The 13,505-nt window shown below is 26.9% G+C and overlaps 1 protein-coding gene across 1 annotated transcript; it reads right to left on the bottom strand.

Annotated features, from left to right (window-relative positions):
- Positions 1-233: 233 nt before the first annotated feature.
- On the bottom strand, positions 234-7,598 carry LOC122507296 (probable H/ACA ribonucleoprotein complex subunit 1). Its single transcript, XM_043619912.1, has 3 exons — positions 7,488-7,598; positions 3,836-4,537; positions 234-845 (listed from the first exon to the last, which is right to left on the bottom strand). Exons 1-3 carry the CDS (start codon positions 7,500-7,502, stop codon positions 621-623), a joined length of 942 nt encoding a protein of 313 aa, XP_043475847.1. The 5' UTR covers positions 7,503-7,598; the 3' UTR covers positions 234-620.
- Positions 7,599-13,505: the final 5,907 nt, after the last annotated feature.

Below are 13,505 nucleotides of genomic sequence, written 5' to 3'. Positions count from 1 at the left end.
GATACCATCTGCTTGAACTCACGAGGTCAAATTTCCCCGCAAAATTACATTCAGCTTCATTTGAATAAAACAAATTTTCAATATTCTCCATGGATTTATTTACATTTATAAAGAATCAAAATTTGTACCTAAACTTGCAGCAACATATTTAAGACATTGCTGTAAGTTTATAATAGGAAGGAGAGAGGAAGGAAGAGGGATTTTTTTTTTGTAAATAAATGAAAAAATAGCAATTTCTATGTAAAAAAATCACATAAAAAAAGAGCTTTATTTCGCCACCGTTTTCTTGCAAAAAATATATATATATGTATAGGTATAAAAAAAAAACTCCGTATCGTCGCAACATCATCAGCATCATTATCAATAAAAATAATAATAATAATCATCATCAAATTATTAACATAATCATCATAATCATCAAGTAGCATCGTCGTGCGTTCGCTCATACTATAGTACAGTCGTATTAAAGTAGAAAGACGTAGATCTTTTCGGATCGTCATTATTTTACAGAAAATTCTCTCGTCACATGTACGTGTGCTTGTGCGTGTGTGTGCGTACGTGTGAATTGTGAGGTGATTGTGACAGTGACCGGAGAAGGATAGAGGGCAAGTGATAATTGACTAGTAGGGGCCGGATGCACCGGGTGGTCCATAACTTCCGCTTGGTCCGCTTGGTCCAGTTCCACCGATACCACTGCTTCCATGTCCATCGCCAATGCCTCCAATACCAGAGCCACCTCCAATACCAGAACCACCGCCAATACCCGATCCACCACCAATTCCTGAGCCACCTCCAATTCCGCCGATACCACCTCCAATTCCTGATCCGCCACCAGAGACTTCCTTCTGTAAAAATTCATTTCAATTTTCGGTTAAGTTTCGGTTTTTGGATAATTTTGTTTGGTTATTAATTCTTTTGGCTGTTTTCGGCACCCGAGTTAAAGATGATCTAATCATCAATAACATTGGCGAGTGCCGAAAACAGCCTTTGTGAAAAGGAATTTTGTTTTTATTCCTTGGCTTCTAGACACTTTAAAGGCTGTTTTCGGATGTTAACTCTAAGTTAATTGTGGTTGGCTAGGTTTAACAGAATTTTATATATGACTGGACCATCGTTAACTTGAGGTTATCCCCGAGCCTTAGATTCTAGATGCTAGTAAAAACTAATTCGTTTTAGGTTCGTCCTCTGCCTACGCTGACCTAGTTATCCGAATTTGGCCTACTTGTTTTTCCCCTATTTTTATTTCACGATCAAATTTTTCCTAATCTTTGCATAACCATTTTTGAGTAACAAACTTTGAGCAACATTCTTTAAGTAATCATTTCTGCGATAAAAATCTTTGAATGACAATCTTTGAGTTCGAAAAATCACAAAGTTTCTTTATTCTTAAAAAATCTGTTAGGAATTTAAGAATAATTTGGTAGAGTAATTAAATGAAATCGGTAGTTGATGCTTCTATAAATTTTCCTCTTTATCGACACGAACGAATTCCAGAGTTAGAACGATGCGCACAAGCAGAAAATTGTTGCGCGCGCATCGTTATAACAATGGATTTCGTTAGTATTTGCAACACTAGCGCTTCGGCGGAGAAAGTGTTGCAACTCAGGTGGGAGACGACATTTTGAATATCTCGGTCTTTAGGTTTTCTGGAAACTGAAACATTCTTATGATTCTCAGTGCTACAAATTCTACCGATTGGAAGATGAAACGAAATTTTTAATAATTACGTCTGTAATTCGTGAAGAAAGGTTTCAATTTTTTTACTAAAGAAATACTTCTTCTAGAGAAAACTTTCTTATTCGAAAGAGTCAATTTCTGATCCTAAAGTTTATTTACCTCGGGGTCAGATGAAGTAGGTGATAAAGTATGTTTTAAAGTAGGTTTTAAATTAGATAATAAAATAGGTAATGAAGTAGATATTAAAATAGATAATAAAATAAGGAATAAAATAAAGAGATAAAATAGATAATGAAATAAACAATAAAATGGATAAATTGTGCAATAAAATCGATAAAAATTTGTAACGAAATAACTAATATTTCAAATAGGGTAATTGGGTAATTGGAAATCCTAGGAAACAGTAGGAAGTTTCTTACTGCAATTAAATCAGCCTTATGCGACTAATTCCAGTAGCAAAGCTAAACAATACTGTAAAGAATTTAGAAGACTCTTTGGAGTATCAGAAAAGTCACTTCAAAATTACTATTTTGTTGTAATCTGATTCCTAGATTCTGATTGTAGAAACTTAAACCAAGGCTGTATCTTGCTTTTATCCTTTACTGTCTCACGCGTCAAGAACTTTGACTCTAGAATTATTTCTGTGATGGATCTTTTACTTCCAACCAAATCGGAGTTTTCGCGACTTTATTAGAACAAAATTGGGTCATCTGCTAATAATTTCTGAACGTTCTGCACTGGCTCTTCCTTTACAAACAAAAATTGCGGTTTTCCTGACTTTATTGGGTGACAACATTGGGTTTTCTACTGTAATTGCTAAACAAATCGGAGCTCGTGTTCAGTCGTGAGTTTATTTGGAAAAAATTTGGTCTTCTAATTTTATTTCTGAACGTTCTGCATTAGCTCTTCCTTTACAAATCGAAATAGAATTTGTCGTGAGTTTATTAGAAATAAATTGGGTCTTCTGATATAATTTCTGAACGTTCTGCATTAGCTCTTCCTTTACAAACCGAAATCGGGTTTTTCAGGAATTTATTAGAACAAATTTTGGCTTCTGATATAGTTTCGAAAGTTTCTGCATTGGCTCTTCCTCTACATACCGAAATCGGGTTTTTTGAGACTATTAAAACAAAATTGGGGTTTCTGCTTTAATTTCCGTACAAACCGGAACTTTGCTTCGTTGTGCATTAGCTTTTTCTTTATAAACCGATATCTAGTTCTTCGTGAATTCATTAAAACAAAATTGGGTCTTCTTCTACAGATTCGGAAGATTCTGCATCGAATCTTTCTCTACATATAAAAATCTGTTTTTTCGTGAATTTATTAGAACAAAATTGGGTTTTCTGAACAAACCGGAACTCTGGTTCGTTCTGCATCAACTCTTCAACTCTACAAACCGAAATCGAATTTGTTGTGAGTTTATTAGACAAAAAATTGGGTCTTCTACTTAAATTTCTGAATGTTCTGCATTGGCTCTTCTTTTACAAACTTTTTCCTGAATTTATTAGAACAAAATTGGGTTTTCTGAACAAACCGGAACTCTGATTCGTTATGTATCAGCTCTTCCTCTACAAACTGAAATCGAATTTGTTGTGAGTTTATTAGACAAAAAATTGGGTCTTGTACTTTAATTTCTGAACGTTCTGCACTGGCTATTCTTTTAGAAACCAAAATCTGGTTTTTCATGACTACTAAAACAAAATTAGAACTACTGCTTTAATTTCTAAGGGAACCTAAACTCCGTTACATTCGAAAGTGTCAAGAAAAAGATAAAGTCCATGGGGAAATCTGGAAATCATTCCAGAAGAATACTACCACTAAAATCGCTTAGTTGTGGCTAAACAATAAACAATGCTATCGTATTTTTAGCTCTACTTATGCATCCAGAACGAATCGATCTACTTCTTCGATGCAAAAATTAACAAACCAGCTAAACGACATCTAATCCATTCGACAAACACAATCCACTTTTTTTGACAAAAGAATGATTTTACAGTCTTTCTAAAGATATCAAAATTGAGACAAAAAAAAGTATCGAAAGTGTTGCGAGGCAACAGTTTCGATACTTTTTTTTTTGTCTCAATTTTGATATCTTCAGAAAACCAGTGTTTGAAGATCGACTTCCTTGTCCCCCAGTGAAAAGAATAAATCATCTCACCTGTGTCTTGTACTTGATGAAGTAAACCTCGGGTTTGCTGGGCTGAGTGGGTGTGATCGTTGGCAAATTGATTTCTGGCGCCTCCTCGGGTTTCTTGACAAGAACGTAGATGAGGGTCTTTTGCTCGTCCTGTTGGAAGGCTGGGATCACTGGTGCAGTTGGGGTTGGTGGAGTGGGTGCCTTGATGAAGATGATTTTGTAGTGTTTCTGCGATGGCGCTTGTGGGGAAATTGGTCTAATTGGTCTGTCCTCGGGTGCCTCTGGTGGCGGTACGTGGACGTAGATGTGCTTCTGAATGAGGGAACCACCTCCGAAGCCACCTCCAAACGATCCACCGCTACCACCGCCGAAAGATCCACCGCCACCACCTCCGAATGAACTTCCACTGCTGCCTCCAAAACCGCCTCCACTCAGGCCACTTCCACCTCCAAATCCACTGCCACCTCCGAAGCCACTTCCACCGAGTCCACTTCCTCCACTAAAGCCACCTCCATGACCTCCGCTCAATCCTCCCAATCCACCTCCATGACCTCCGCTCAATCCTCCTAATCCACCTCCAAGTCCTCCCAAACCACCTCCAAATCCGCCGCCGCCGCCACCACCACCGCCTCCTGGCGCTCCATAACTTCCACTTGGCTGCGAGTAGGAATAGCCGCCTGGCGCTTCCGGTCGCGCCATCGCCACCGTGGCGAGCGCTAATATCTGTAAGGACATTAATTATTCAATTATTTATTTCATTTATTTATTAAATAAAAAAAATTTTTTTTCTTTTTTATTTAAATATTAATTTTTTTTCTCACATAGTTTTTAAAGAATGTCAAATTGAGACAAAAAAACGTATCAAAACGTTGCTTCGCAACTCTTTTGATACGTTTTTTTGTCTCAATTTGATATCCTTAGAAAAACTGTGCAACTTACAGCATTTTACTTTGATTTTTTTCGAATATGATAATTTTTCAACACCTTTTTCACAAACTGTACATTTCGAGGTATTTTTTCGGAATATTTTGATTTAAAAATAGAAAATTTGGCTTTTTTTCGATTCACAGTATTTTTGATTGATTTTTTTTTTTAAATGGAATTATTACTTTAAAACTTCTTATTTATAAATTCAGAGGAAATATTCTTTGTATTTTCGAAATGAAAAAATTGATATTAATTAATTTTCTTCGATTTATAATAATTTTTATTCAAACTATTTTCCAAATCGAAAAATTAAAAAATTTTCTCCTTTTCGTATTAATTTTCATTCATTACTCTCGTAATGAATGAAAATTAATACGAAAAGGAGAATTTTTCTTACTTCAAAATTAAAAATTTTTTACTCGCGTGTAAAGAAAATTTATTTTGCAAATTTCATTTTTTGGATAAAAGTAATTTTCTTTCTTTCGTAAGAATACTAAGTAGCTTTTGGTTTTACTTTCAATTTAATTTTCAATTTCAAATGCAATTAAAATTTAATTTCAAGCCACAATTTAATTTGTTATGTCACAAAATTAATTTCACATTGATGGGTAAAAATCCAATCTTTTATTTTTTAATCAAAAATAAATGAAAATCCGATCTTTTTTTAAATAAAAATAAATAAAAACCCAATCTGTTTTTAAAATTGAAAATGAATATAGGAAAATTGAATTTTTTACCAAATTTCGTTGTTTTACTTTCGGTTTTTTTTCAATTTTCATTCAAATTAAATTTCAAAAGTCACAATTTAATTTGTTTCTTGACCCAATGATGCTCTAACGCGGTGGTAAAAATGAGATCTTTTCCCTTTATTTTATTTATTTACTTACAAACGTAACTTTTAACTAAATAATAAGAAAAATCGATTTTTTCAAAATTGAAATATTGTGTACAATAAATTTTATTATTATTAGAAATAAATGATTATTACACTGATAAAAAATTATTTGATTTAAATAACTGATTACTAAGTCTATTATCAAATAAATATTTACTTGAATTAAATAATTTTTATTTAAGTCAATTAAGTCGTATTTGATTCAAATACTGAAATTATTGCTTCAAATACAATTTATTTGAATCAAGTAAATATTTACTTAATAATAGACAAGTAATCGGTTATTTGAAAAAAAACAAATTTTCAGTGTGGAAATTATTATTTATTTTAATTTATATTTATTTTTGAACTATTTTTTTGAAAACTTTACATTTGGAGCAACTATTTTCGAAATAATTTTCAAAATGGGAAAATTTCTATTCATATCGACAGGCGGAAATTAATTATTTCCTTTTTAAAATTTTCTTTTAATTTCAAGCCACAATTTAATTTATCTATTTTTTATTTTCAATTTAAAAATTAAATTAATTATAGAAAATTTATTAATCAAATGAAATTTATTTATTTCAATAACATTTATTCTTCATGATAATATTTATTTATCTCATAATAAAATTTATTATAATAAATGAATTAATTTCTAATTAATTTTAACACAATGACACACGACTCGGTAAAAATTAGATCTCTTTATTTTAATTGAAACTCGATAAAACCGATTGTTTTTTAAAATAAAAATATTTTATAATTTAAAGCAAAAAAAAATTTTAGTTTTTTTTTATGAAACTTTTCTTCATGTCTTCAAAATAAAAAAATTTCTAATCTTATCGGCAGAAAAATAGATTATTTTGCAAATTTTCAATTTCGAATAAAATATTTTTTAGTTCACGTAAAAAAATCCGTTTTTATTTAAACTTTCCTTTTTAAATTTCAAGCCACAATTTAGTTCATCTTTTAGCACATAATTAATTTCACAAGACGGTAAAAATAATAGATGTTTTCCTTTAAATTAAAAACGATTAAAATAGATTATTTTGGAAAATAGAAACGTTTTAGTACAAAATTTATTCGTTATTTTTTTCATATAATTTTTTATATTTTGATGAAATTTATAAATTTTGATTAATATTTTGATAAAATTTTTACATTTTGGTACAATCTTTATGATAAAATTTTAAATATAATAATATAATGTTAATTTTTTCCGGCAAAAATATAGGAAACATTTTTGTATTTCAATATAATTATTGTCAACAAAAAAAAAAAAAACTCCCGCGTAATAATTCACTTGTTTATACTACACAAAATTATCCAAGTAGTAATTTTCACATTTCTCTCAAAAGAAAATAAATTTTTTTCTCATTTCGTTTAAATTGTAACACATTTATTTAAATCACACAATTTTTTTTCTTTCCTCAAAAATTGTCAATGAACCGTAGTTTTCTTTTTTAATCACCAAAAAATCACCGCGAGCACACATTTTTGTTTGAATACAAAAAGAACCGGTTAGCACGAGACCGAGAAATGAATTAGCACAATTATTATTTATTTATGATAATTTTTTTTGGAATTAAAAATAATAAAGAAACACAGATTTATTTTTCTCCTCTTGTGGCTTGAAATCCTCTCTCGACATTTGTGAAAAAGGTGTTTGTTGTTCTGGATTTTTGAAGATTCGATAGATGAGTGGATTTGACAAGAGGAAGAATTTTACGAGAGGAAGAGAAGGTATTTATTTTCACTTGTTGATGGAGAAAAGGAAAGGTAAGGAATGGAAAGGAAAGGAAAGGAAAAAGAATGTACGTGCGAGAGTTTATTTTTTGAGGGAAAGGAGGAAGGATGTTTACTTACCACGAATGCCCTCATGGTTGCTGCTGTTCCTTGATTTGAGGACTGATGCTCAGTGGATGACTTGAGGCCCCCTTTTATACGGGCCAGCACTGGCCCCACTCAACTCGACCCATCACCTATGAGATGCGACCGTTGCTATTGCAATTCTCTCCTTCTTACGATATCTCCAGTCAAATTTGTTTCTTTGCACCCCCTTTTACCTTGTTTTACCTTCACCACATGTTTATGTGCATAAAAGTCTTCTATAACATTTACCCTCGAGCCATTAGAGAAACCCTTCTTTCTTCCTCTTCCTCTTCTTCATTTTCTTCTTTTCCTTCTTTTCCTTCTTTTTCTTCTATTACCTCACTTTTATCACTTATTCATTCACCGCATCAAATTCTACTCTCAATATACTGAGAAACAAAGATTAATTCACCATTTTTTTTATTTTAATTATTTATTCACAACCACAATAAATAAATATACATTTGTCTATCTATCTTGTTACAAATCAATTGTATTTAATTTAAATTTTAGGGTTAAAAAATTATTTCATTATTTATTTTATTATTTGTTTATATTCACTAAATAAATAAATACCAATTTTTATAAGCTATAATTAATTAAGGGGAGACTGCGACGTATTTTCAGCTATGCGAAGACATTAACTTAAAAAACCACCAAAACAGTTAGTTCTTATAGTAATTTTTCGCGAGGAATTCAATTGTCATAAAATAAATTAGGTCAAAAATTTTTATTTTTCGTAAAAAATTAAATATTTTAAAACCCATTCGTAAATTTGGAGAAAATATGTTGATTTATCTAAAAACAATTTACCTACACCTTTAAAAATTTTAATATTTACTATTTTTGAAGCATTTTTTCGGAAAATAATTCATTTTTTTAATGTAGATAAAACAGTGAATTATCTTATTACATAAAACTTCTATCTGTCGTGAAAAATATAAATATTCTTTAAATTTCAAAAATAACTTAACAAATTTAAATGATTTTTATTACTTAAATTTACAATTTTAATTACAAAAATCACCTTTTATTCGATTACCATATTTGATAAAAAATGAATTTTTTTCCGAAAAAAATGCTTCAAAAAAAGTAAATATTAAAATTTTGAGAGGTACAAATTTTTTTTTAGATAAATAAACATATTTTCTACAAATTTACGTATGGGTTTTAAAATATTTAATTTTTTACGAAAAATACAAATTTTTAAAGATAAAATTCTTTGACCACTTGGTCAAAAAATTGTTTGACTCAATTTATTTTATGACCATTGAATTGCTAGTAAAAAATTCCTATAAGAACTATTTTGGTGGAATAAATAATATAGAATTTTATTTATTTATTGCACTAAAAAAGAAAAATTTATTTGCTTCAATTAACCGATTAATTGTCTAATCAATTTGAATAGTTCATTTGAATCAAATAATCTTTATTTTATTATCTTTTTAAATGATATTTGCTTCAAATACTGAAATTATTGGTTCAACGACAATTTATTTGATTTGAATAAAAATTATTGGATTCAAGTAAATATTTATTTTGCAATAGACAATAATTACACTGAAAAAAGAATTTATTTGATTCAAATAACTGATTAATTGACAATTATTTATCAATTAAATATTTACTTGAATCAAATAATATTTATTGGAGTCAATGAAATGGTATTTGCTTCAAATACTGTAATTATTGGTTCAAATACCATTTAATTGTCTTCAATAAATATTATTTGATTCAATTAAATATTTAATTGATAATAGTCAATTAATCGGTTATTTGAATTACACACATTTTTTTCTGAGTTATCATTCATTAATTTTATAAAATTTATTTGAAAAAATAATTTTATTTGTATAGCAAATAAATTTTATAATTTTAAATATAATTAATAAATTAATTTATTAGATTTTTCCGTCAAACAAGATGTGGGAGAAGAAATTACACTTGCTGCAGGATATTTTGGATCAGTGGTTATATAATATAATAAATTAATTTTATAAATTTTTTTTGAAAGAACAGTTTGTTTATGCCAAATAAATTATTTATCTGATAAAAAAAAAATTTATTTATTACAAATAAATTTTACAAATTTAAGTATAGTATTAATCAATAGTAGAATAATATATAGAATATAATAATATAATTAATTAATTTTACATATTTTAGATGTAAAAAAGTATTCTATTTATGCGAAATAAATTTTTCATTTTTGCCAAAAACGATTTTATTGGTTTTAAAATAGATATTTTGGGATAATAAACAATTTATTTATTAATGTATATGTAAATCGTTAATTATAGTAATAATATATAATGAATTGGTTTTATCAATTTTATTTGAAAAAAAAACAAAATTATCTTTGTGTCAAATACATTTTTTATTTCTTTTTACATTTTTTTTTAAATACAACTTTTTTCTTGTAAAGTAAATGAATACTATTTGAAAGAAAAAATTATTTATTTGAAAGAAATTTTTGATTATTGATTCGAATATTGATATTTGATTAATATTTGATTATTTAATTCAAATAAAAGATTTCTCTGAGTGTATAAACAAATTTTTTTGGTTTCACCCAGATAGCACGTTATCTTGCAGCAAGCTTGTCGTGTAATATTGCTGCAATATTGTGATAAGATTGCATGCCGCAAGATTGCTGCAAAAATTTTATTATATTAAATTTTTATATTATATAATATCATAAAATAAAATTTTTAGCATATCAATCTTACATGCCAAATAATTTATGGGTGGAACATTTGAAGTTTGCAGCAATCTTGCCACAAGCCTGCTGCAAGAATTCGTGCTATCTGGGCACTGAAATAAAAATTTATCATAATATTTCAAATCTTCTTGAAATATCAAAAAATTTATATTATTTTATTATTTATCTTGAAAAAGTGACTTTTTCCAAAATAAGGAATCACTTTGCTTGCGTTAATCAAACGTTTCGTTGAAAGACACAAATATTTGGTTTCTGTGAGTGATTTTGTTCTTTTTAATAAATTGAGTGAATGAAGAAATCATTTCAACAAAGAACAATTACTTTTGGAATTAATCAAACGTTTAGTTAAATAGGCCAAATAATAATTGGTTTATTTTAATAAAATGAGAAAAAAAATATATTTTTAAATTAACCATTTAAAAATCGCAAGAAAAAAAATTGGTTTACATATTTTAATAAATTTTGGGATTTGAAAAAAATTATTATTCTTCTATAATTATCCAAATGTTTTGTTGAAAGAACCAAAAGTTTCGTTGGCTTTAATAAATATTTTGAAAAAGAAACCATATTTTTGAATTAATTAAACGTTTAACACTAGAGGCATTTCACGTCAGAAATGTCACGATTTGCAAAGGGTATGCCGATTTTCGCAAAACTTTGTGGGATTATAGTTCTGTATAAAAGACTTCTTTCCCACAAATTTTTTCAAAAAAAATTCAAAATTGTTGAAGATACGCCATTTTGAATTTTAATATATTAATTTTGAAAATTTTGAATATCTCGGAATATTGTTTATGGATTTTTATGAAATTTACACATTTTTCAGGTTAAAGTATGTACTTTAAAATGCAAATAAAGTTAATAAAAAAAAATTAATTTTTAAATAAAAAAATTTAAAAAAATTTTTTAAACAATTTTTTGTTTATTTACTCTTCTCTGAGAAAAATGTTATTAACATATTTGGATTCCTTATGAATTCACCTTTAATTTCATAAAAAAAAATTGATGGAGACTCAACTGGTTCCGGAGATATTGAATTTTTTGTAAAAAAAAAGCGTCGCCGCGCCATAGCACCATACTGCACAAGTCGCGTAGTTGTGAATTTTTCGAATCAATGGACGATTTTTTTTATTAATCAAATGTTTAGCTAAAGGGACCAAATGTTTAGTTTTGCTTTGAACAAAAAATTTGAATCAATGAAGCTAAAGTTTTATGAAATATGTAGACACATAAATATTTGACTTTATAAACCAAAAATTTATAGTTAAAAAAAAATCTTTTTTTAATAAAATTAAAAAATATTTGATTCAATGAACCAAATATTCGGTCAAAAACAATTGATTGATTGAATCAAAAATTCGGTGAAAAAAATTATTTGATTGAATGAACCAAACGTTCAGTTAAAGAAATTATTTGTTTGAAAGAACCAAATGTTTATTTATTTATTTATTCACTTATAAACGGTTAGTGCAACTGTTCAGTTGAAAAAGTTATTTGATTAAATGAATCAAATTTTCAGTTAAAAAAAAATATTTCATTGAATGAATCAAATATTTAGTTAAAAAAGAGATTTTATTGAATGAACGAAATGTTTCGTTTACTGAAATAACTTTTGGCTTTTGTCTAAATTTAAAAAATTTATTCCCACGATTTATTATAGAGCATTTAAAATTATTATAAATACATAATTTATTTTTACTTTTTATAACTTGTTTAGGAAGAAATAGTTTTTTTCTCACTCATTATGGCAAATAAGTATTCTTCATTTCATTACATATTAGTTATTTTATTTATTATTTTTCGCATGTTAATTATATACACTGAGAGAAAAGTGTTTAATAAATTTTTCTAAAAAGAGCTTTACGATTTAGGGAGAAAGTGTCAAAAAGCGAAATTTTCATACTATTCTAATTTCTTACACTGGAAAATGCGTGTGATACTTAAATTTTATATTCATTGTGTATTTCTAAAATGGTCAAATAGATTTAATATTTATCATCTTTAATAAAAAAATAATTAAAATTAATTTAACACATTTTTTTATAATAATTAAAAAAATTTCAGACACAAATTTTTAATTGAAATTTAAAGTTTGTTTTTAATTGAAAAAATTTAAACAATTTAAAAAAGTTAAAAAGTTAAAAACGTTGTTAAAAAAGTCTTTTTAAAGTTTATAAAAAAGTTAGTAGATCAAAAAGTTTAAGTAAAAAAAAAATTATTGGTAAAATTAAATTAAAAAAAAATTCCTAAAAGAAAATTAACAACTTGGCAAAAAATTTAAAAAATTCGAGAAATTAAAGAAATTTTTTTCGGGCGGGGTATAAAACTTCAGTAAAACCTAATTAGGAAAATTTTGAAAAGATAACATGACATTAGATTTATTTACTTTCACTTGACTTTCATCATTTTTGTTTGATCTCTTCATTTATAACAATTAATTTTAATCTTGATCTGTAACAATATGATTTCATTTTAAAATGATTACTTTGTTTTAAACGCAGTAACAGATATTGCAAAACAGATCTTTATCATGTAATTTATCTTTTCTTGACCATTTTACAATACGATCCTTGTCTATTACAATAATAATTATATTTAAAAATATAGTAAATTTGTTAATTTATTCCTCGAATTTTTTTTTATTTAACAAATTTTTTTTAATTATTATTAAACAAAAATTCTTTTTTAATAAAATAATTGTACAGTTATTATTATTTTCTTTTTTCATAATGAATTGATCCTATTTTTCTAAATCGTAAATCAAACAAATGATTATTATTATATTACATAAACAGTAAACACAAAAGTGTATATAAAATTGATGTTAGATAATAATCATTACAAAAAATTATTATAATTATATAGAAATAAATGTTATAATAAAGTTATGGTTTAAAATTTTATTTTCTGTATTCAATGTGTATAATTCGAAAGTTTTCGAAAATTTGAAAATTTTTGACATTTCTTTTTATTTATGATACTGAAAAATTTATTCTACTTTTAATAGATAAAATTTTGATTCTAATAAGAAAATAATTTTGTTTAATTAACAAAATTTTATTTTGCATGAAATAAACATTTTTTGTTTTAATGAACAATTTTTTTTATTGAAATAGTGATTTTTTTTAATGAACAAATGATTTTGTTTTCAATAAAAAAATAATTTTAGTTTTAATGGATAAATTTTGTTTTAAATGAAAAAAATAATGCTGGTTTTAATGAAGATATTTTGTTTTTAATAAACAAATAGTATTGCTTTCAATGACAAAATAGTTTTGTTTTTAAAATGA

The sequence above is a fragment of the Leptopilina heterotoma genome, unplaced genomic scaffold (assembly GCF_015476425.1).
Source record: "Leptopilina heterotoma isolate Lh14 unplaced genomic scaffold, ASM1547642v1 Lhet_46, whole genome shotgun sequence".
NCBI lineage: Eukaryota > Metazoa > Arthropoda > Insecta > Hymenoptera > Figitidae > Leptopilina > Leptopilina heterotoma.
Note: the sequence above shows the minus strand (reverse complement) of the source record. Positions and strands in the feature narration are given on the sequence as shown.